The 25,496-nt window shown below is 42.0% G+C and overlaps 1 protein-coding gene across 1 annotated transcript; it reads left to right on the top strand.

Moving 5' to 3' along the window:
• The first annotated feature begins 5,076 nt into the window (after nucleotides 1–5,076).
• LOC109894861 (uncharacterized) lies at nucleotides 5,077–22,089 on the top strand. The gene is made up of 7 exons (XM_020488527.2): nucleotides 5,077–5,137; nucleotides 5,558–5,911; nucleotides 12,567–12,681; nucleotides 18,913–18,950; nucleotides 19,501–19,806; nucleotides 20,147–20,221; nucleotides 20,897–22,089. Exons 1-7 carry the CDS (start codon nucleotides 5,077–5,079, stop codon nucleotides 21,031–21,033), a joined length of 1,086 nt encoding a protein of 361 aa, XP_020344116.2. The 3' UTR covers nucleotides 21,034–22,089.
• Nucleotides 22,090–25,496: the final 3,407 nt, after the last annotated feature.

The following is a 25,496-nucleotide window of genomic DNA, read 5'->3' as shown; positions in this document are numbered from 1 at the left end:
GTCACCTTAGTTCCTTTGTTTTTGTCTTTGTTTTGTATGGTCAGGGCGTGAGTTGGGGTGGGCAGTCTGTTTGTTTTTCTATGTTGGGTTTTGAGTTCGGCCTAGTATGGTTCTCAATCAGAGGCAGCTGTAAATTGTTGTCCCTGATTGAGACCTCTATATGCTTTGTAAGTAGGAAAACCTCTCCCCACTGTATATACACAGCAGAGGCGGACTGAACAATAATTCAGGCGGGGAATTTGGCTCCATCCCAGGCCACCCTGTTCACACAAACCATCAGACCGTTAATTTTGTAGGCTAACCCTAGGAGAGCATCCTTGTACCCTTGGGCCTTGCTTTGGATGGCAGGTTTTATGGTCACATCCTTTTCAATTATTTCCATAGTGATGACCACATCCGTGTGAAGTGCACGGTCAGGCTTTGCAAAGCTTCCAAATACTTTCTTCAAGGCCTCGTCTTTGGCCCACCAGCATGTTTCACCAATTACATCAAGCCATCTGTGTCTCCTGTCCTCACTGGTTTCCTCCCATAGCTTCATGCGCTTGCAGGAATCTCGAACGAACACTGCAATATCATTCAGCAGGTAGATAAGGGATTCACCTGCCACAACAACCCCAGTGGTGTCAGTTAGCACAAGGTTGAGAACATGTGTATAACACCATATGTGTATTTGGTTAGGAGACTCTCCTGTGAGCAATGTAGAGAAGCCCGTGTATCGTCCCTGCATATTAGCTACTCCGTCTGTCGAATTACACCTTTTGATATCTATGTCCATCTTCGCAAGGGTCTGTTTCACAAGGTCCAGAAAGTACTGTCCAGTCGATGACTCACAGTCAATGACCGCAATGAGTCTCTCTTGGACAACATCAGTGACATCTCGCAGAACTACTGCACACTGGTCTTTGTGTTGTTAAATCCTGTGTTGTGTCCATTTGTATTGAGAACATCCCTGCCTTTCTCACTTCAATAGCAACTGTCTGCTGAATCAACATTCTGATGACTTGAATTACTTTATTTGCTTTTGTTTTGGACATCATAGTTACCAAGGACCTTCTTCCTTTACTTCCCATCTGCTTCTTGCTCTTCTCAATGCAATCACTTACATGCTCTTGTAGGCAGACATCATATTTGCTTAGCAACAATATAAGCTCAACAAACTTGCCATGATTGACGGCCATGTTTTCCAAGTTATATGCAGCTTCGTGTTTGTGTCCTCTGTAGCTCACATTTACCAATAACTTTATCTACATCAATCACATGTTCCATGACCCGCCTCCTCTTTCTGTCCTGGTCTTGTTGAACTGACATTTACTTATCACTCAGAAGGGTACGGATGTCTACTTTTCTGGCTCTGAGGAAAAGGGCTTTTGCACTTTCTCTATGGGTCTTGCTACTCTCATGTTCCTGTACTCTCTGATGGGCATGTTTCTAGGCCTGCATGCCTCCTTTGACAAATGCACTACACTGGCTGAAGCTTTTGCGAATGCAAGACACACTGAGCAGAATAAAGAGTGAGTTACTTCATTGTAGGTCAGCCATTTTCTATTTGTGCTATCTTTGGAGTGGAATACATTGGGAATGACTGTTTGAGGGGTTTGTTTTGAGTGGTACTGGAAAAAATAAGTCAAAATCCTTGGACTGAGGACGGGCAAAATAATCACATGTTCAGTGCTTTCGCCGTCCCTTTCTATTTTCCCTGTACTGGGCTCTGAACCTCTCTCTCTCTCTCTCTCTCTCTCTGCACATCTGGTTGCTCTGCAGAATGAGATTATTGTAAATAATCTAAACTTAAATTTGTATTACTTGTGCAGTCATCAATTGTATGCCACCCGATTACAGTCCTACTGATAATCTCATAAAGTGCATATTAATATAAAATCATAGCCTACATGTTTAGGTTTGTGCTCTTAAGTCGTACCTGAAGGTTCCTGCTCTGAGTCTGACTCTGAACTGACCACCATCTCCCTTTCTGCAGGAGCACCTGAAGTTCTGGTGGTGGTGCTGCTTCCTTCTCCACCTTTGCAAAGAAAATACTCTTATCATACTTACTATCATTAGTGTATCGGTAGGCTACATTAATACAGCTCTGGAAAAAATGAAGAGTGGTCTCTTAATTTTTGCCAGAGTTGTATATTATTGTAGTAACTTAAAATGCTGGTACTAATGGTGCTAATGATCTTTGTCATTGCCTGTACTGTGTCACACAGGCTACTGTGTTAAGTTCATGGATGTATTATGGTTATGTTACTATAGCCTGTTTCGCTGTACAGTGTATGTGCACTTGACCTAGCTTATGTGGCATGAGTCATGACCAAATGCTGGCAAGTCCATAGTCTAGGTTTACTATGTTTTACTAGTTGAAACATATTGCCTTCAATGTTATATTATGATCGCTATGTTGCACTCATTGCTATGATATAATTCCTCCACGAAGACTTAAGATGTGCAAACTGTTTAGCCTACCGGCCGTTGTGTCACTGTTTTTAGCTACTACTTAGCTAGCCATATTGGGTGTCGTGTGTGTGTGTCAGTGAGTGTGTTTTAGATAGTGTTTTTGACTGACATGGTCCCATATTTGCGAACATGGCACTTATTTTGCAGCATTTAGTTGTGTCTGTGGTAAGGGCCTTTCTAATTTTAGTCTCTCCCTCTCTGATCCACCTTTCCTTTTCTGACCGTCCATTACGCCGTGGGACCTTTCTAAAATGTTATCGGTAGAGAAGCAGGTAGACAGTTTCTATGTGCGTCTCGGAGAGACCTGATGTCAATTTTGGCGCGCTCACCCTCGCACGGGGACACGACAGCGCCTGATGCATGGATTCTCCGTCAACTCATTCCTGCTTGCTATATTATCGCTGGTCAAGTTGACTACTCACGTCATGCCAAAATGGCCCTCAGGGTTAGGGTGTGAATCCGGCTTTCATTCGCGAATTGCTGCAAAGAAACCACTACTAAAGAACACCAATAAGAAGAAGAGACTTGAATGGGCCAAGAAACACGAGCCATGGACATTAGGCTGGTGGAAACCTGTCCTTTGGTTTGATGAGTCCAAATATGAGATTTTTGGTTCCAACCGCCGTGTCTTTGTGAGACGCAGAGTAGGTGAATGGATGATCTCTGCATTTGTGGTTCCCACCATGAAGCATGGAGGAGGAGGTGTGATGGTGCTTTGCTGGTGATTTATTTAGAATTCAAGGCACACTTAAGCAGAATGGCTGTCCCGGTTTTCACCAACCAGCTCTCCGGACTTCCGAAGACAAGGTCACATGCACCTTCCCATATAGCATTCTTGTATTCCTCCACAACCACCTCTCTCAGACCCAGGGTTGTTGCCCTGCAGATTTGGTCGTCCATTCACCACAACCATTAGTGTGGACACAAATGTTAGAATTGGAGGCTGTTTTTCTAGCTTTTTGAAGATTCATAAACTGGTAAAAAAAAGGCATTTCCCCAAAGCTTGTTGGCAAGACTGTCAATATATCCTCCCATCGCACAAAGGCTCAAAATGCTTCAAGTTGGTCCAATTTTAATTAAAACCCTTCATTGGTCGTTACTAGGTGCCAGTGTAATCTCTCTATTTTATTTTCAGAAAGCTCCATCACATAGTTTTTCTCCCCAACAGATTAACCTTTTCATTAGTCAGTTCCAAATATCTCCAACGGTCTCCCCAACATTACTTTTTTTATGGGCATGATGTCAGAATGCACTCACTGTTCCAAAATGTGATTGTTACGCAACAGGACAGGTAACCCGCGCTGCCCTCAAACAAAGCCTTCTATTTATCTATAGGCTATGTTTCAAATTGTCAACTTGTATTGTATTTTCTAACAGTTTAGTATTAAGCAATTTGCCAGCTATGTGTGGTGCCATGATTGTTGACATTATACAATGCATTCTGGTTGTCACGGAAGAGCAATCAATTACCCTCTGAAGTCACATAATTAGTTAGATTGCACACAGGTGGACTTTATTTAAGTGTCACATGATCTCAGTATATATACAGCTGTTCTGAAAGGCCCCAGAGTCTGTAACACCACAAAGCAAGGGTCACCACCAAGCTAGCGGCACCATGAAGACCAAGGAGCTATACAGACAGGTCAGGGGCAAAGTTGTGGAGAAGTACAGATCAGGGTTGGATTTTTTTTTTTTTATGAAACTTTGAATATCCCACAGTTATTATTTTTTAATGGTCGCATTAATAAACTAAACTAAACACTACTTCCATCTTGTGAACACCATCGGAATTATAACCAGAGTGATGACTAGAAGTGGGACCTTTGTTGCATTTCAAAGATGGTGGTAGAAAAAAGTGTATTTTGTATTTTCTTCTACCATATCTATTGTGTTATTCTCCTACATTCAATTCACATTTCCACAAACTTCAAAGTGTTTCCTTTCAAATGGTACCAAGAATATACATATCCTTGCTTCAGGTACTGCGCTACAGGCAGTTAGATTTGGGTATGTTATTTTTGGTGAAAATTGAAAAATAGGGGGCTATCCCTAAGAAAACAGAACATCAGTGAAAGCAGATAGTCAAGCCAAAACCAACCGTTTCCATTCAGAAGACTGAAAAGATATAGCCACTTATGTTAACCATTTCTCTATTCAACTTTTTCAAACATGGTTTGTAGGCTTCTGTTTTAGCATAATCTTGTGGGGAAAGACACAGGGGAGCAATGTCAGTATTAATCGAGCAGTATGGGATTGGAACATAGAGGTCTACATTACATAAAATGTTAGGAGGTATTTAAACAAGGATACACATAGAATGTATCACTTAGCTGACTATTATTGATAAATCTGGTACAAAGAATATAATGGTTGAATTTAGACAGTGAATGGGTGTTCACTACTTTCCACAAGCATTGAATAAGATGAGACACCCTGGTCATGGAACAATTGGAAATGACTGGAGGAAAATAAGTCTTTGATTAATGCAAAGATTGTGGACACGTAATTGCTTTCAGATATTGCTAATGTATTTTTATCTGAGTGTATTGTTGTTGACAATTGTCATTGCAGTCTCAGTGGCAGGACAGAAATTGTACCAGGATATATCATGGACTAGGACAGATGGAGAGGCTGTCTCCTGCAGCTACAAAGACAATGATCAGTGTACAACGGATGTCCATTGGTACCAAACGAAGGAGGGAGAACCTTTTATCTTAATTATTGAGCTGTGAATGAATCAAGCTGTGAATTAATGAAAAATATAGTGTTTTGCACCACAGGATGTGACATAATCAGAGGATCTGTTTGAGATGACACACCCCAGCTGTTTTTTCACATCTCATCTTCATAATCGACTATATGATCCAAACCATTCTTCTGTAAATATTTGTGGAATCAATTTGATTTTCAGTGATTCATTTCTTATTCTTATTCACATTGTTCAATGTTATATAGAACACTTTTGATTTTCCCAATTCTTAAGCACATATTCACTGAACATGGACTGTGGAAAAATAATATTCTCAATTTTTCTGGGTAAGTGATTCATCCAACCTTCATCCAACTGGTGTCTAATATTTGAATGGAATAATTCTACTGTGAGTTTTTTTGGTGATCCACCTCTGTTTTACAGTGGCTGCTTCGGGACAACAGCTGCAACAGGACCAGATTTTAAAGACTAGGAAAGAGAAACAGAGTGTCTCCTTCAGCTGCAAAGTTACTGGTTCGTGTTTTGGTAACACAGTCCACTGGTACCAGAAGGGAGAGGGTAAACCCTTCTCTCAGATTTTATACAAAGTTTTAAATGCCAATTCTTTCACCCGTGATAACACTCATCCTCAGACAGCAGATTTCTCTGCCATGGGTAAGTCTGACTCCAGTGAGCTGAAGATCCAGTCAGTTAAAGTGTCCCATTCTGCCACCTACTACTGTGCCTGCTGGGACTCGTCAACCCACAGTGAGAACTGATCCACATAGCCTGTACAAAAACTCTGTGGTTTTATGAAACTTTGAATTCATGAAAAGGTTTCTGCACCACAGGAAGTGACATAATCAGAGGTTAGATTGGTTAGATTTTCCACCATGCAGTCGAGAGACAGTTCAAGTTTAATAACTACAGTATGTACATGAATATGTAGATCCACTTCTGATGTAGCAGAGTGTGTGGGGCTTGCCATCATAAAGCAACCATTGTCTTGGGATATAAGCGAAGCTGCTATCTCTATCGGCGCGGAAACCAAGACGGCCATCAAGGAACTTCACTGGACTTTATGTAAACTGGAAACCATACATCTCGAGGCTGCATTTTTTTATAAGTGGGGATTTTAACAAAGCTAATTTGAGAACACGGCTACCTAAATTCTATCAGCATATCGATTGCAGTACACGAGTAAGTAACACACTCGACCACTGCTACTCTAACTTCCGCAATGCATACAAGGCCCTCCCTGCCCTCCTTTTGGCAAATCTGACCATGACTCCATGTTGTTGCTCCCCTCCTATAGGCAGAAAATAAAACAGGAATCACCCATGCTTAGGTCTATCCAACGCTAGTCTGACCAATCGGATTCCACGCTTCAAGATTGCGTCGATCATGTCGACTGGGATGTGTTCCGGATAGCCTCAGACAATAACATGTACGTATACGCTGACTCGGTGAGCGAGATTATAAGGAAGTGTATTGGAGACTGTGACTATTAAAATCTTCCCTAACCAAAACTGAAAGCACATTTCACTGCATTTAATCATGGTAAGGCGACTGGAAACCTGGCCAAATACAAACAGTGCAGTTATCCCCTCTGTAAGGCAATCAAACAAGAAAAGCTTTAGTATAGAGACAAAGTGGAGTTGCAAAACAACGGCTCAAACACGAGACGTATGTGACACGGATTACAAAAGAAAACCAGCACCGTCGCGGACATCAACTTCTAGCTCCCAGACAAATTAAACAACTTCTTTGCACGATTTGAGGACAATACAGTGCCACCAACATGGCCCGCTACCAAAAACTGTTGACTCTCCTTCTCCATGGCCGACGTGTTAACCCTCGCAAGGCTGCCAGCACAGACGGCATCCCTAGCCGCATCCTCAGAGCATGTGCAGACCAACTGGCTTGTGTGTTTACAGACATATTCAATCAATCCCTATCCCAGTCTGCTGTCCCCACATGCTTCAAGATGGTCAGCAATTGTTCCTGTTCCCAAGAAAGCTAAGGTAACTAAACTAAATGACTATCGCCCTGTAGCACTCACTCCTGTCATCATGAAGTGCTTTGAGAGACTAGTCAAGGATCATATCACCTCCAACCTACCTGTCACCCTAGACCCACTCCAATTTGCTTACAGCCCCAATAGGTTCACAGACAATGCAATCGCCATCACACTGCACACTACCTTATCCCATCTGGACAAGAGGAATACCTACGTAAGAATGCTGTTCATTGACTACAGCTCAGCATTCAACACCATAGTACCCTCCAAACACATCATTAATCTTGAGACCTTGGGTCTCGAACCCGCCCTGTGCAACTGGGTACTGGACTTCCTGACGGGCCGCCCCAGGTGGTGAGGGTAGGCAACAACATCTCCACCCCGCTGATCCTCAACACTGGGGCCCCACAAGGGTGCGTTCTGAGCCCTCTCCTGTACTCCCTGTTCACCCATGACTGCATGGTCATGCACGCCTCCAACTCATTCAACAAGTATGCAGACAACACTACAGTGGTTTGGCTTGATTACCAACAACAACGAGACGGCCTACAGGGAGGAGGTGAGGTCCCCCGGAGTGTGGTGTCAGGAAAATAACCTCACACTCAATGTCAACAAAACAAAGGAGTCGATTGTGGACTTCAGGAAACAGCAGAGGGAGCAGCACCCTATCCACATGGACCGGACAGTATTGGAGAATGTGGGAAGTTTAAGTTCCTCGGCATACACATCGCAGACAAACTGAAATGGTCCACCCACACAGACAGTGTGGTGAAGAAGGCGCAGCAGCGCCTCTTCAACCTTAGGAGGCTGAAGAAATTTGGCTTGTCACCAAAAACACTCACAAACTTTTACAGATGCGCAATCGAGAGCATCCTGGTCGTGAGGTAGTGAGGTTTGCACAACGCATCACCGGGGACAAACTACCTGTCCTCCAGGACACCTACTCCACCCGATGTCACAGGAAGGCCAAAAAGATCATCAAGGACAACAACCACCCGAGCCACTGCCTGTTCACCCCCCTGTCAATCCAGAAGGCGAGGTCAGTACTGGTGCATCAAAACGGGGACCGAGAGACTGAAAAACTGATTTTATCTCAAGGCCATCAGACTGTTAAACAGCCATCACTAAGATTGAGGGGCTGCTGCCAACGTACTGACTCAACTCCAGCCACTTTAATAATGGAAAAATGTATGTAATAAATGTATCACTAGCCACTTTAAACAATGCCACTTTAGATAATGTTTACATACCCTACATTACTCATCTCATATGCATATACTGTACTCTATACCATCTACTGCATCTTGCCTATGCTGTTCAGCCATCACTCATTCAAACATTTTTATGTACATATTCTTATTCATTCCTTTACACTTGTGTGCATAAGATAGTTGTTGTGAAATTGTTAGGTTAGATTACTTGTTAGATATTACTGCATGGTCGGAACTAGAAGCACAAGCATTTCGCTACACTCACATTAACATCTGCTAACCATGTGTATGTGACAAATAAAATTTGATTTGATGATTTGATTTGCTAATAACCTGTTCCAAGAACGTGAGGACTTAACCCGTCCGCCCGCTAAACATGGGCAAGGAGAATACAGAGTATTCTTTCTACCACGCTCCAGTTCACCAAGATACATTCTTCAAAGGACAAACTGGCCTTCCTTCGACGACCAATCTACCGAAGCGCAGCTCAGAGTAAGTATTTATTGCATTCTCCTCCTTCCAGCTGCCCACTGCACTGAGGATAGGAAACTCTGTCAACACCGATAAATCCACTATAATTGAGAATTTCAATAAGCATTTTTCTACGGCTGGCCATGCTTTCCACCTGGCTACCCCTACCCCGGTCAACAGCACTGTACCCCCCACAGAAACTCTCCCAAGCCTTGACAATCTGGACCCTTTCTTTCTAAAATTATCTGCCGAAATTATTGCAACCCCTATTACTAGCCTGTTCAACCTCTATTTCGTGACGTCTGAGATTTCCAAAGATTGGAAAGCAGCTGCGGTCATCCCCCTCTTCAAAGGGGGGGGACACTTTTGACCCAAACTGCTACAGACCTATATCTATCCTACCCTGCCTTTCTAAGGTCTTCGAAAGCCAAGTTAACAAACAGATTACCAACCATTTCGAATCCCACCGTACCTTCTCCACTATGCAATCTGGTTTCAGAGCTGGTCATGGGTGCACCTCAGCCACGCTCAAGGTCCTAAACGATATCTTAAATGCCATCGATAAGAAACAATACTGTGCAGCCATATTCATTGACCTGGCCAAGGCTTTCAACTCTGTCAATCACCACATCACATCACATCACCACATGGTGCGGCAGGGTAGCCTAGTGGTTAGAGTGTTGGACTAGTAACCGGAAGGTTGAAAGTTCAAATCCCCAAGCTGACAATGTACAAATATGTTGTTCTGCCCCTGAACAGGCATTTCAGAAAATAAGAATTTGTTCTTAACTGACTTGCCTAGTTAAATAAAGGTAAAAAACATCCTCATCAGCAGACTCAACAGCCTCGGTTTCTCAAATGATTACCTCGCCTGGTTCACCAACTTCTTTTCCTATAGAGTTTAGTGTGTCAAATCGGAGGGCCTGTTGTCTGGGCCTCTGGCAGTCTCTATGGGGGTGCCACAGGGTTCAATTCTTGGGCGAACTCTTTTCTCTGTATACATCAATGATGTCGCTCTTGCTGCTGGTGAGTCTCTGATCCACCTCTACGCAGACGACACCATTCTGTATACTTTTGGCCCCTCTTTGGACAGTGTGTTAACTACCCTCCAGACGAGCTTCAATGCCATACAACTCTCCTTTCGTAGCCTCCAACTGCTCTTAAATACAAGTCAAACTAAATGCATGCGCTTCAACTGATCGCTGCCTACACCTGCCCGCCCGCCCAGCATCACTACTCTGGACGGTTCTGACTTAGAATATGTGGACAACTACTAATACCTAGGTGTCTGGTTAGACTGTAAACTCTCCTTCCAGACTCACATTAAGCATCTCCAATCCAAAATTAAATCTAGAATTGGCTTCCTATTTTGCAACAAAGCATCCTTCACTCATGCTGCCAAACATACCCTCGTAAAACTGACCATCCTACCAATCCTCGGCTTCGGCGAAGTCATTTACAAAATAGCCTCCAACACCCTACTCAACAAATTGGATGCAGATTATCACCGTGCCATCCATTTTGTCACCAAAGCCCCATATACTACCCACCACTGCGATCTGTACGCTCTCGTTGGCTGGCTCTCGCTTCATACTCGTCGCCAAACCCACTGGTTCCAGGTCATCTACAAGACCCTGCTAGGTAAAGTCCTGCCTTATCTCAGCTTGCTGGTCACCATAGCAGCACCCACCCATAGCACGCGCTCCAGCAGGTGTATTTCACTGGTCACCCCCAGGGCCAATTCCTACTTTGGCCGCCTCTCCTTCCAGTTCTCTGCTGCCAATGACTGGAACGAACAACACAAATCTCTGAAACTGGAAACACTTATCTCCCTCACCAGCTTTAAGCACCAGCTGTCAGAGCAGCTCACAGATCACTGCACCAGTACATAGTCCATCTATAAATAGCCCAAACAATTACCTGATCCCCTACTGTATTTATTTATTTTTGCTCGCTTGCACCTCAGTATTTCTACTTTGCACATTCACCTAATGCAAATCTACAATTCCAGTGTTTTTATTTGTTATATTGTATTTACTTCGCCACCATGGCCTTTTTTATTGCCTTTACCTCCCTTATCTCACCTCATTTGCTCACATTGTATATAGACTTGTTTTTGTACTGTATTATTGACTGTATGTTTGTTTTACTCCATGTGTAACTCTGTGTTGTTGTATGTGTTGAACTGCTTTGCTTTATCTTGGCCAGGTCGCAGTTGTAAATGAGAACTTGTTCTCAACTTGCCTACTTGGTTAAACAATGGTAAAATAAATCAAATACTTATAACTTTGGCGAACTATAAACCTTAAATGGTACATAAATAACAGAACACCAGTGATAGCAGATCGTGTAGCCAAAATCAACAGTCCCCATTTATAAGATTGAAAAGATATAGCCGTTGGTTTGTTATGTGAACCATTTCTCTGTTCAACTTTATCAAACATGATTTTTAGTTTTGTTTTACAACCATGTTGTGGAAAAAGACACGGGTGCAATGTCAGTATTAAAATAGCAATATGGAGCTGGTGCATAGAGGTCTACATCAAACGTTAGGAGAACATTGAACAAGGATACACCTAGAATTGATCACTTAACTGGGTAGTAAATCTGGTACAAAGACTAAAATGGTTGAATTTAGACAGTGAATGGGTGCCTCCATAATATAAACTTTCTCCCTTCATTGAATACGTGGAGGCATTGGCTAGTGGCCTTTTCACCATATTTCTTTCAAATCAGTGAAGCAAGTGAACAAGTCCACACTTTGGGAGGAAGGAGAGATAATATAATTGGAACATAGCCCTTGTCAACAACCACAGGAAGTGGCATCAGATTGGAGGAGCAGTTAGTGACAGTGTTTCACCCTCACATCATCTCTGCTCCCACTAAACACAATTATCTTCAGGTTCAAAAGAAGACATCTCAGAATCATCATAGAAATGTCTCTAAGCTCTGTGGTCATTCTTTACTCACTTTGTTGAAGTACTGTATCTTTTCTTCTTACAATGCACCCTAGTCGTGGAGCAACTGGAAATGACTGGCAGAAAATAGTGTCTCTGTCAGAATTTAAGTCTATGATTGATGCATAGATTGTGGACAAATGTAATAGCTTTTAAGTTTTGCTAATATATTTTTGTCTTAGTGTGTTGTTGTTGTCAATTGTCATTGCAGTGTCAGTGGCAGGGCAGAAATTGGACCAGGAGATATCATGGATTAGGATAGAGTGAGAGGCTGTCTCCTTCAGCTGCAAAGACAATGATCAGTGTACAACGTATGTCTACTGGTACCAGAAGAAGGAGGGAGAACATTTTACCTTGATTCTTGAGCTGCGGAAGAATCAAGCTGTGAATTAATGAAAAAGAAAGTGTTTTGCACCACAGGAAGTGACATTGTCAGAGGAACTGTTTGAGACGACACACTCTAACTGGTTTTTCACCTCTCATCTTCATAATCGACTATATGATCCAAACCATACTTCAGTAAAGAATTGTTAAATCAGTCTCATGTTCAGTGTTATATATAACGTGTAGCTTTTCATTTCATTCATCCCCCAATTTTCATTTCATTCATCCCCCAATTCTTAAGCACATATTCCCTGAACATGGATTGTGGTATAATAATATTCTCTCTTTTTCTGGGTAAGTGGTTGATCAAACCTGTATCAATATATTTTAATGGAGTAACTGTACTGTGAATTTTTTTGTGATCCACTTCTGTTTTACAGTAGCTGCTTCAGGACAACGGCTGCAAAAGGACTCGATATCAAAGACTAGGAGAGAGAAAGAGAGCGTCTCCTTCGACTGCAAAGTTACTGGTCGGTGTGGTAACCTGGTCCACTGGTATCAGAAGAGAGAGGGTGAACCATTTACTTGGATTCTATACTTTAATTCTGGTGACAATTCTGACAGCCGTGCTACCACTCATCCCCAGAGAGCAGATTTCTCCGTTTGGAGGGAGTTTGACTCTAGTAATCTCATGATCAAGTTCGTTAACGGGTCCCATTCTGCCACCTACTATTGTGCCTGCTGGGTCTCGGGAACCCACAGTGAGAACTGATCCACACAGCCTGTACAAAAACTCTGTGGTTTTAATAAAGCTTTGTATTCATGAAAAGGTTTCTATACCACAGTAAGTGACATAATAAGAGGTGAGAGTGTAGTGTCTTCTTCAAATCCAAAGTGAAATGCAATTATAAAAGGAATTATAAATAAATAAACAAGATGTCTTGCCAATGAGCAAACAGTGTCTAAACTGGATCTTCTTGATGTGTCCTGTATATGTATATTGTGTGCAGAGGTTGGACAGAGGTTTGTGTGCTTTTTAGGTATATATGGGTATAACAGTCAGAATAACGTATTTACAAAAGTTTTCAGATCGTTTGCTATGAGACTCAAAATTGAGCTCAGGTGCATCCAGGTTTCAATTGATTTGCATCCAGGTTTAAATTCAATTGATTGGACATGATATGGAAAGGCACACCCCTGTCTATATAAGATCCCACAGTTGACAGTGCATGTCAAAGCAAAAAACTAAGCCTTGAGGTAGGAGTCATTGTCCATAGAGCTCTGAGACAGGATTGTGTTGAGGCACAGATCTGTGGAAGGGCACCAAAAATTGTCTGCAGCATTGAACGTCCCCAAGAACACAGTGGCCTTCATCATTCTATTGTGACATTATTTATATGCATGCGGACGCCTATGTTTTGAAACCATTGGATTCAGTTTTCCATTCAGCAATACGTTTTATTACTGGGGAAAGTTGTAGAACTCATCGTTGTATTCTTTACAAACATGTGTGATGGACCTCTCTGTCTGTAGGAAGAGAGCTGCACAACCTTTTAATGATTTACAATGCCATTTTGCAACCCTTTGGTCTCCACATAATTGAGAAAGTCTGCTTTTAGTTTTTTTGCTCCCTGTGTGGAACAAAATGCAGAATTCCTTGCAATGAGATATTCTGGTGCCTTTCAGGCAAATCAAATTATTGATTGGAGACTTTTACGTTACAGAATGCCATTGCTTTTCTTAAATATATTTAATGTTGTGTATTATGTGTTTTATTATAGTGTTTAGTAGGGCTGTTGTGTTTAATGTGTAAAGGTATACAGGGCTCTCATGTAAAATAGTTTTACCTCAGTGTGACTACATGTTGAAATAAAGGTTCATTCAATTCTTAAATGGAAGAAGTTTGGAGCCATCAAGTCAATGTCCTTGAACATCTCTGGAGAGACCTAAAATTAGCTGTGTAACGACGCTCCCCATCCAACTTCACAGTGCTTGAGAGGATCTGCAAAGAAGTAACTCCCCAAATACAGATGTGCCAAGCTTGTAGAATCATACCCAAGAGGACTCTGTAATCGCTGCCAAAGCTGCTTCAACAAAGTACTGACTAAAGGGTCTGAATACCTGGGTAAATGTGATATTTTTAAAAACAATTTAAAAAATGTCTAAACTTGTTTTTGCTTTGTCATTATGGGGTATTGTGTGTAGATTGATGAGGGGGAAAAACGATTTATTTAATCTTAGAATAAGAATGTAACATAACAAAATCTGAAAAAGTCAAGGGGTCTGAATACACTGTATACATCTGTTGCTCACAGATACCTTTTAAAAAACTGGAGTTGCGTGGATCCGTAAACCAGTCAGTATCTGATATGACCACCATTTGCCTCATGCAGCATGACACATCTCCTTCGAATAGAGTTGATCAGGCTGTTAATTGTGGCTGTGGAATGTTGTCCTACTCCTCTTGAATGGTTGTGTCAAGCTCCTGGATATTGGAGGAACTGGAACACGTGGTCATACAGGTCCTTCCAGAGCATCCCACACATGCTCAATGGGTGACATGTCTGGTGAGTATGCGGGCCATGGAATAACTGGGACATTTTCAGCTTCCAGAAATTGGGTACAGATCATTGCTGAAACATGGGGTGGTTAGTGCGTTGGACCAGTAGCCGAAAAGTTGCTGGATCGAATCCGTGAGCTGACAAGGTAAAAATCGGTCTTTCTGTGTTCCCTGGAAGGCTGTTATTGTAAATAAGAATGTGTTTTTAACTGACTTGCTTAGTTAAAAAAAAGGTTATATTGAGAAAAAAACAAGAAAAAAACATGAGGTGATGGATGAATGGCACGACAATGGGCATCAGATCTCGTCACGGTATCTCTGTGCATTTAAATTGCCATCGATAAATGCCATTATTTTTGGCTGTCTGTAGCATATGCCTGCCCATAACATAACCTCAGCACCACCGTGGGGCACTCTGTTCACAACGTTGACATCAGCAAACAGCTCGCCCACAGAACACCATACACTCTGTCTTCCATCTGCCCAGTACAGTTGAAACTGGGATTCATCCGTGAAGTTGAATCTCTTCTGCAGCCTGCCAGTGCCCATAGAAGGTCAGCATTTGCCCATAGAAGGTCAGCATTTGCCCACTGAAGTCAGTTTCGACACCGACCTGCAGTCAGGTCATGACCCTGGTGAGGACAACGATCACGCAGATGAGATTCCCTGAGTTTCTGACAGTTTTTGCAGAAATTATTCTCTTGTGAAAACCCACAGTTTCATCAGCTGTCCGGGTGGCTGGTCTCAGATGATCCTGCAGGTGAAAAAGCCAGATGTGGAGGTTCTGGGCTGGTGTGGTTACATGTAGTTTGTATGGCTCAGTTGGTAGAGCATGTTGCTTGCAATGCCAGGGTTGTGAGTATGAGTCCCACGAGGGACAAGTACAGAAATGTATGCACAACCCTTCTCTGGATAAGAGTGCCTGCTAAATGACTAAAATGTAAAAAATGACAATGTCTGCAGTTGTGAGACCGGTTGACATACTGCCAAATTCTCTAAAAGAATGTTAGATTTGGCTTATGGTAAATAAATGAACATTCATTTCTCTGGCAACAGCTCTGGTGGACATTCCTGCAGTCAGCATGCCAAATGCAGGCTGCCTCAACTTGTGGCATTGTGGTGTGTGACAAAACTGCACATTTTAGAGTGGCCTTTTATTGCCCCAAGCACAAGGTGCAACTGTGTAATGATCATCCTGTTTAATCAGCTTCTTCAAATCAAATGTTTTTAGTCTGGAATACAACACAGTGAAATGCTTACTTACGAGCCCCTAACCAACAATGCAGTTAAAAAAAATTAAAGTAACAAGTAATTAAAGAGCAGCAGGATAATAACAATAGCAAGACTATGTACAGAGGGGTACCAGTACAGAGTTAATGTGAGGGATTAACGGTTAGTTGAGGTAATATGTATATGTAGGTGGAGTTATTAAAGTGACAATGCATAGATGATAACAACAGAGAGAAGCAGCGGTATAAAAGAGGGGGGACCTAGACTTGGCACTCCGGTACCGCTTACTGTGCGGTAGCAGAGAGAACAGTCTATGACTAGGGTGCTGGAGTCTTTGAAACATTTTAGGGCCTTCCTCTGACACCACCTGGTATAGAGGTCCTGGATGGCAGGAGGCTTGGCCACAGTGATGTACAAGGCCGTACGCAGTACCCTTTGTAGTGCCTTGCGGTCAGAGGCCGAGCAGTTGACATACCAGGCAGTGATGCAACCGGTCAGGATGCTCTCAATGGTGCAGCGGTAGAACCTTCTGAGGATCTGAGGACCCATGCCAAATATTTTCAGTCTCCCGAGGGGGAATAGGTTTTGTCATGCCCTCTTCACTTGGTGTGCTTGGACCATGTTAGTTTGATGGTGATGTGGACACCAAGGAACTTGGTCTGCTTGGTCCTCTTTTGGTCCTCTTTTTCCTGTAGTCCACAATCTACTCCTTTGTATTGATCTCGTTGAGGGAGAGGTTGTTGTCCTGGCACCACACGTCCAAGTCTCTGACCTCCTCCCTATAGGCTGCCTCGTCGTTGTCGGTGATGAGGCCTAACTGTTGTTCCATAGGCAAACTTAATGATTGTGTTGGAGTTGTGCCTGGTCTTGCAGTCATGAGTGAACAGGGAGAACAGGAGGGGGCTGAGCACTCACCCCTGAGGGGCCCCTCTGTTGAGGATAAGTGTGGTGGATGTGTTGTTACCTACCCTTACCACCTAGGGGCGGACTGTCAGGAAGTTCAGGATCCAGTTGCAGAGGGAGGTGTTTATAGTCCCAGGGTCCTTAGCTTATTGATAAGCTTTGAGGGCACTATGGTGTTGAATGCTGAGTTGTAGTCAATGAATAGCATTCTTACATTGGTGTTCCTTTTGTCCAGGTGGGAAAGGGCAGTTCGGAGTGCAATAGAGAGATTGCATCATCTGTGGATTTTTTAGGGCAGTATTCAAATTGAAGTGGGTCTAGGGTTTCTGGGATGATGGTGTTGATGTGAGCCATGACCAGCCTTTCAAAGCACTTCATGGCTACAGATGTGAGTGCTACGGGTCGGTAGTAATTTAAACAAGTTACCTTAGTGTTCTTGGGCACAGTCACTATGGTGGTCTGCTTTAACTTCTTGAGTGGAGGCAGCAGGATTTTTGTTTTTTGGCTACAAAAACGTACCCATTTGAAACTGCCTATTTCTCAGGCAAAGAAACTAAAATATGCATATAATTGTCAGATTAGGATAGAAAACACTCTAAAGTTTCCAAAACTGTCTGCGAGTATAACAGAACTGATATTGCAGGCAAAAACCTGAGGAAAATCAAACCAGGAAGTGGTGTTTTTCCTGAAAGCTCTTTGTTCCATTGGATGCCTTGCCTCCATTTAAAGGGATATCAACCAGATTCCTTTTCCGATGGCTTCCTCAAGGTGTCAACAGTCTTTAGACATAGTTTCAGAAAGATAACTTCGCGTCAGTGGATAGCTGGGTGTTCGCAGAGTTTTGCTTGCGCAACCGAGTGGGTCAGCCATTGTCTCTCCCTCTCCTATTGAAAAAGCGACAGTCCCGGTTGATATATTATCAATTATATATTTTAAAAACAACCTGAGGATTGATTATAAAAAACGTGTTTCTGTAGACATTACGGATACTATTTGGAATTTTCGTCTGCTATGTCGTGACCGCTCGAGCCTGTGGATTTCTGAACATAACGCGCCAAACAAATAGAGGTATTTTGGATATAAAAATCATCTTTATGGAACAAAAGGAACATTTATTGTGTAACTGGGAGTCTCGTGAGTGCAAACATCCGAAGATCATCAAAGGTAAGCGATTTAATCTATTGCTTTTCTGACTTTTGTGACCAATCTACTTGGCTGCTAGTGTTTGTGATATTTTGTCTACTGAGAGAGATGTTCTTACATAAATGCTTGTTATGCTTTCGCCGAAAAGCTGTATTGAAATCTGACACGCCAGGTGGATTAACAACAAGCTAAACTGTGTTTTGCGATTTCATGAAAGTTAAATATTTTTTGTAATTTAGTTTAATTTAATTTGAATTTGGCACGCTGCAATTCAGCGGGTGTTGATGAAAATGATCCCGCTAAAGGGATGGGTGCGGCAGCTTACCGATCGCTGCAGCTGTACACAGCCCATCTGTAAATAGCCCATCCAACCAACTACCTACCTCATCCCCATATGTGTTTTTGTTTTTCTGCTCTTTTGCACACCAGTATTTCTACTTGCACATCCTCCTCTGCACATCTATCACTCCAGTGTTAATTGTGAAATTGTAAATACTTTGCCACTATGGCCTATTTATTGCCTTACCCCCTTACTTCATTTGCACACACTGTATACAGATTTTTCTATTGTGTTATTGGCTGTACGTTTGTTTATCCCATGTGTAACTCTGTGTTGTTGTTTTTGTCACACTGCTTTGCTTTATCTTGGCCAGGTCGCAGCTGTAAATGAGAACTTGTTCTCAACTGGCCTACCTGGTTAAATAAAAAATAATAATAAATAGATCTGTAAAAAAAAAAATAAAGCTCAAGAGTTATGCTTAGATATGCAGAGAAACATTTAAATATTTTGGATTAACAATTAAAAATGCTAAATGATCAAATTTAAAGATGGGGGGGGACTAGCTACCTCAGGAAAAACCCACCAACCCCCCACCACCCCCAATATCCACCCCTCCAGGCTATCCTCACAGTGCAGACTACTTTTTGAGAAGGGGATTTTCACTGTGAAGGCTCGAATTTGGCTCTGGCACGACACTTTATGTGACAGGTAAGATATCCATTCCTCTGATTTTCAAAAGGTAAACAAAGCAGTAGTCCTTAATAATTTATATTTAATCTATAGCTCTATTCACTATCCAAAATCATTTCGAAAACATCTGCAGTATTGCTCCGCAAATATGCACTATTCATGTTTAAACCATGTTAGGACAAAAATATTAAGTATTTGAAAATGTGTTATTAGTCTGTACAATAGATAATTCTGATTTTCAAGGAAGCCATATGAACATTTTACAGTATATTGCATGTCCCTACTCTTAAAGATATACACCCTCGGTTAAATGAATGATATAAATGTAAAGTAATTTGACATAGAGCAAAAATGTTGAACTGTTTATTTAAATAAGAGTCTTACGTTATGATATTGAAAGTTATGATTTACATTGAAATAAGATATTCCATAAAGGATAGTTGTTATGGAGAAAAATGTAATTAATTGTTCACTTGAATATAGACAGTACAGCTGGATATAAAACAAATGGTGTGGGACATCACGATTCATCTAGTCTGTAAATGTTATTATTTCTCTTGAAAATCAGACGGCATTCAACGAAAACCCAAAGTGACGCTGTACTCAGCGTCCAACTCTGAGTCGAATGAGAAGACCACCCTGCTATGTCTGGCTAGAGACATGTTTCCAGACTTGGTCAAGATCTCATGGAAGATTGAGGAAGCAAACGGCGGAAGAACGGAGGTGCCCAAAGCAGAGAGGGAACAGCTGGAGCAGAGGGAGGAAGAACAGACGACCAGTATGATCATCATTGATAAAGAGAATACGTACAGGAACAAATACATCTGTTCTGTGGAGCATGAATGGGGTGCTCAACATTTTGACATCCCAAAAGGTAAAGCCAGTCATTGAAATAGTTTTACATTAGTATGTAGGCCTATTATGTTTTTCATACACCATTATTCATTTAATATTTATGTACTATATTTATATGAGTAGGTTATCATGGATTCAACCATGTAAAACTGACATAGGCCTATTAAAAAGAAAGTACATAAAAATGTGACACACAATTGGCCATTGCATAGGAATGTTGTGTAGTTAGTTTTGCAAGTTAAAACAAAACACCTTAATTAGCGTAACAATTATCCCTGACAGTAGCCTACATAATATTCTGAAAGAGTATTCTTTAATATTATCTTTTTCCATCTCATTCTCAAATAAACCAACTGAAGATACTCCAACCACCATCTCTGCACCAGCGTTCAGAAATGACACGCAGGAGTCACTGACTCTGCAGTGTACCGAAGGTAAAATTCATGTATATTTCATGCAGGGTTGGGGTCAATTCCAAACAAAAAGAAGAAAAAAAGGGTTAAAAAAAATATGAGGGGTTGGATAAATGAACAGATTTAGACAGGTATTAAATCCGATTGCGCTTTGTAGCCATTCCACCCTCTAAGGAACGCATTCACGTTACATGCTGTTTATGGCCGCTCAATTTGAAATTACCTTTAATTAAGGGCGCTTTCACATATCCTCTTATGATCCGGATTCAGGAGCGTTTAGTAGCCTACCCTGATCCGCGCTATAAAGCATGTGTGAGACACAAATTAACCCGGGCTGAAACGAATCCTAGACCAGAGTGAGTAGTGGGTCCAAGATCCAGGACCAGAGTACCAGGAATTGTGACTTGGCAGAGCGAGTCGAATGGAACTTTTTTACCTGTTGCACTCGCCAAGGTCATGTAAAATGTTCGTATTGTTAAAATTTCCTAATTGGAGTATAGCCGACAAAACGCGATCGGATAGATAATCTGATCGTGGTTTATAGGCAAAGTGCCCCTTAAAGGCACTTGTTTGCCGAGATGCTATCCACGGTAAATGTAGCATATGTCGACTTAATAAGAACATGTGTTTTTAAACGGCAATGCCTGCAACCTGCATTCAAATTGAATCCCAGCCTTAATATTTTCTCTTCCCCAGATTCCTTCCAGTCAACGTGCAGTCTGAACCTGGCCTCTCTGGTTTACACAGTGATGATAGTGAAAAGCATGGTGTACTGCTGTGGGCTCTCTCTCCTGCTGCACAACAGGATCCTGGGAAGAGGACCCAGCATCTGAAGACCTATATGAGGAAAATAATTTATGTGCTTTTTTACATTGATACAATGTTGTTGTTGTTTTTTTTTTTTTTTTTACATTGATACAGCTTGCATGACATTTTCCTTGCCTAACACAGCCGGCTCAAATTAACCAAGTTGCTCAAAATAACCATATTATTTCAGAAGAGGATGCCTTTGTGAACAAAATGTTGCAACAACAATGGATCTGTAAATGATTGTAAAATACATTTTTACAGTTCCGTGCTGTTTTCGGTGAAAAAAGGTTACTTAAAACCCCCAAAATATTGCATCTCTTTACTATAAGATCATCTATTCATATTTGGGAAAATGTTATTTAATTTAATCTCATCAGAAGCGGAACAATAAGATTGTAGGTTCACCAATGATCTGTTTTCAACTTGTTTGCTTCAATGTGCATGTTCCCGACGCAGATGTTGAGCCTAGACTTAATAGTGGTGGGATAATATGGTTCATGTTTCTTTGGTGTTCCAAGGACATGTGAAACGGTAGTTACTGGAAACAAGATATAGCTAGCTGCAGAACCACAGCTTGAGTGTGTGAAGAGATGGTTATCCAAAGCTGCTGGATGATTCACTTGGCCTTGATCTGTTTTTACCTCTAGTAGTGGGTTCACAGCTCTTGCCATCAAATTGAAGAATATGATAGCGATGGCAGACGAGTCCGTAATGGTAGTTTATGGTTCTTGCATTTGTAGAATTATAGTTCTATGGCAAAACAAACTTTTTACACTTTTGTTTATGTGTACGTTTTACCTTGAAACAATCAAATGAAATTAAATCAAGGTTGGAGAGTTTAATTTGTTTTTAACATATATATTTTGCAAGGAAATGAACATTGTTATCAAGAGAAGTATTTTCCATGTTATTGTCATGTTATTACCATTTATTCTGTGCTTCAATGTAAAAGTGCTACCGAAATGTCTTATTAATTGTTTTCTTATCTCTACATCGAAACCATGAAATAACACATATGGAATCACATAGTAACCAAAAAAATGTTAAATAAATATATTTGAGATTTGAGATTCTTCAAAGTAGCCACCCATTGCATTAATGAATTCATTGCACGCACTTGGCATTCTCTCAACCAGCTTCATGAGGTAGTCACCTGGAATGCATTACAGTTAACAGGTGTGCCGTGTTAAAAGTTAATTTGTGGAATTTATTTTCTTAATGCATTTGAGCCAATCAGTTGTTTTGTGAGAAGGTAGGGGTGATATACAGAAGATTGCCTTTTTGGTAAAAGACAAATCCATATTATGGCTAGAACATCTCCAATAAGCAAAGAGAAACGACAGTCCATCGTTACTTAAGAGAAAGGGGGATACCTAGTCATTTGTACAACTCAAATGTGTCTTCCGCAACACTCTAACCTTTAAGACATGAAGGTCAGTCAATACAGTTTCTTCAAGTGCAGTCGCAAAAACCATTAAGCGAAACTGTCTCTCATGAGGACCGCCACAGGAAAGGAAGACACAGAATTAACTCTGCTGCAGAGGATCAGTTCATTAGAGTTAACTGCACCTCAGATTGCAGCCCAAATAAATGCTTCAGTAACAAATCAAATCAAATCAAATTTATTTATATAGCCCTTCGTACATCAGCTGATATCTCAAAGTGCTGTACAGAAACCCAGCCTAAAACCCCAAACAGCAAGCAATGCAGGTGGAGAAGCACGGTGGCTAGGAAAAACTCCCTAGAAAGGCCAATACCTAGGAAGAAACCTAGAGAGGAACCAGGCTATGTGGGGTGGCCAGTCCTCTTCTGGCTGTGCCGGGTGGAGATTATAACAGAACATGGTCAAGATGTTCAATGTTCATAAATGACCAGCATGGTCGAATAATAATAAGGCAGAACAGTTGAAACTAGAGCAGCAGCACAGTCAGGTGGAAGTTGAAACTGGAGCAGCAGCATGGCCAGGTAGACTGGGGACAGCAAGGAGTCATCATGTCAGGTAGTCCTGGGGCATGGTCCTAGGGCTCAGGTCAGTTGAAACTGGAACAGCAGCATGGCCAGGTGGACTGGGGACAGCAAGGAGTCATCATGTCAGGTAGTCCTGGGGCATGGTCCTAGGGCTCAGGTCCTCCGAGAGAGAGAAAGAAAGAGAGAAGGAGAGAATTAGAGAACGCACACTTAGATTCACACAGGACACCGAATAGGACAGGAGAAGTACTCCAGATATAACAAACTGACCCCAGCCCCCCGACACATAAACTACTGCAGCATAAATACTGGAGGCTGAGACAGGAGGGGTCAGGAGACACTGTGGCCCCATCCGAGGACACCCCCGGACAGGGCCAAACAGGAAGGATATAACCCCACCCACTTTGCCAAAGCACAGCCCCCACACCACTAGAGGGATATCTTCAACCACCAACTTACCATCCTGAGACAAGGCTGAGTATAGCCCACAAAGATCTCCGCCACGGCACAACCCAAGGGGGGGGGGGGGGGCGCCAACCCAGACAGGATGACCACAACAGTGAATCAACCCACTCAGGTGACGCACCCCCTCCAGGGACAGCATGAGAGAGCCCCAGCAAGCCAGTGACTCAGCCCCTGTAATAGGGTTAGAGGCAGAGAATCCCAGTGGAAAGAGGGGAACCGGCCAGGCAGAGACAGCAAGGGCGGTTCGTTGCTCCAGAGCCTTTCCGTTCACCTTCCCACTCCTGGGCCAGACTACACTCAATCATATGACCCACTGAAGAGATGAGTCTTCAGTAAAGACTTAAAGGTTGAGACCGAGTTTGCGTCTCTGACATGGGTAGGCAGACCGTTCCATAAAAATGGAGCTCTATAGGAGAAAGCCCTGCCTCCAGCTGTTTGCTTAGAAATTCTAGGGACAATTAGGAGGCCTGCGTCTTGTGACCGTAGCGTACGTATAGGTATGTACGGCAGGACCAAATCAGAGAGATATGTAGGAGCAAGCCCATGTAATGCTTTGTAGGTTAGCAGTAAAACCTTGAAATCAGCCCTTGCTTTGACAGGAAGCCAGTGTAGAGAGGCTAGCACTGGAGTAATATGATCAAATTTTTTGGTTCTAGTCAGGATTCTAGCAGCCGTATTTAGCACTAACTGAAGTTTATTTAGTAACAGACATATCTCAGACATACAGACATATCTCAACATCAACTGTTCAGAGGCGACTGCGTGAATCAGGCATTCGTGGTCGAATCATATTAAACACTATTGTTGCACACAGAGTGAGTCCATGTAACTTATTATATGACTTGTTAAGCACATTTTTACTCCTGAAATTCAGGCTGTAACACAACCAAATGTGGAAAAAGTCGAGGGGTCTGAATACTTCCCAAAGGCACTGAATATTGTGCGTTTTGAAACCTTTCATCATCCTCATTACTTGCATTAAATGCCTCCCTCAAGTGTCACTAAATGTAGAGTGGTCCAAAATGATTGACACCCTTGATGGGGGGGCGACAGGTAGCCTAGTGGTTAGAGCGTTGGGTCAGTAACCGGGGAGAGACTATATGGACACCCCTGGCCTGCAAAGCTATGATTTATGTCATGCAGCCAAGTGAACATATCACACAGGGTTGTGACAGCTAAGGAGTGTCGGTATTTTTGCATTGCTGTGTGCTCGATTTTATACCTGTCAGCAATAGGTGTGGCTGAAATAGCCAAATCCACTAATTTGAAGGGGTGTCCACATAATTTTGTATATATATATATATATATATATATATGTGTGTGTGGTATGTAGTTTTAAACTTTATTTATAATGACGGCCTAGGAACAGTGGATTATCTGCCTTGTTCAGGAGCAGAACAACAGATGTCAGCTCGGGGGTTTGATCAAGCTACCTTTCAGGTTACTGTCCCAACGCTCTAACCACTAGGCTACCTGCCGCCCCATAGTATACGTATAAACAAGGATAGGTACCTCCCCAGCAGCTAATGAAAATATTATTCTACTTCACAGCAGCTTCAAGAAGATAGTTAGCCTACTAAAATAGTCTGAGCTTCATGCATCTTACCCGACAGCATGAGGTTGGTGCCTGAAACTGATCATTGTAATCTACAGTAGGCATAAACCATTACTTTAAAGAAATACAGCATGTTAGAATAATTTTTACAGGAGGCAGTCTACAGCATTGATTCTGTAAAACACATGTATGGTATTATACTGTGCACTCTACAGTGTTTTACTGTTGAAATTGCAGAAAAGTATTCAATACATAAAATGACTGGCTAAAATCCCAGCCTATAAACTTTTATTTTCTCCAGATTCATTCCAGTCCATGTGCAATCTGAACCTGGCCTCTCTGGTTTACACAGTGATGATAGTGAAGAGCATGGTGTACTGCTGTGGGCTCTCTCTCCTGCTGTACCACAGGAACATGATAAGTACACACAGCACAAGTGGACACATTAATTGAAAGGAAAAACCCCAAGTATGGATATAGTTGTAAGTGGGCTGGTAA

This window comes from Oncorhynchus kisutch, linkage group LG8 (genome assembly GCF_002021735.2).
Source record: "Oncorhynchus kisutch isolate 150728-3 linkage group LG8, Okis_V2, whole genome shotgun sequence".
In the NCBI taxonomy this organism is placed as follows: Eukaryota; Metazoa; Chordata; class Actinopteri; order Salmoniformes; family Salmonidae; genus Oncorhynchus; species Oncorhynchus kisutch.
Note: the sequence above shows the minus strand (reverse complement) of the source record. Positions and strands in the feature narration are given on the sequence as shown.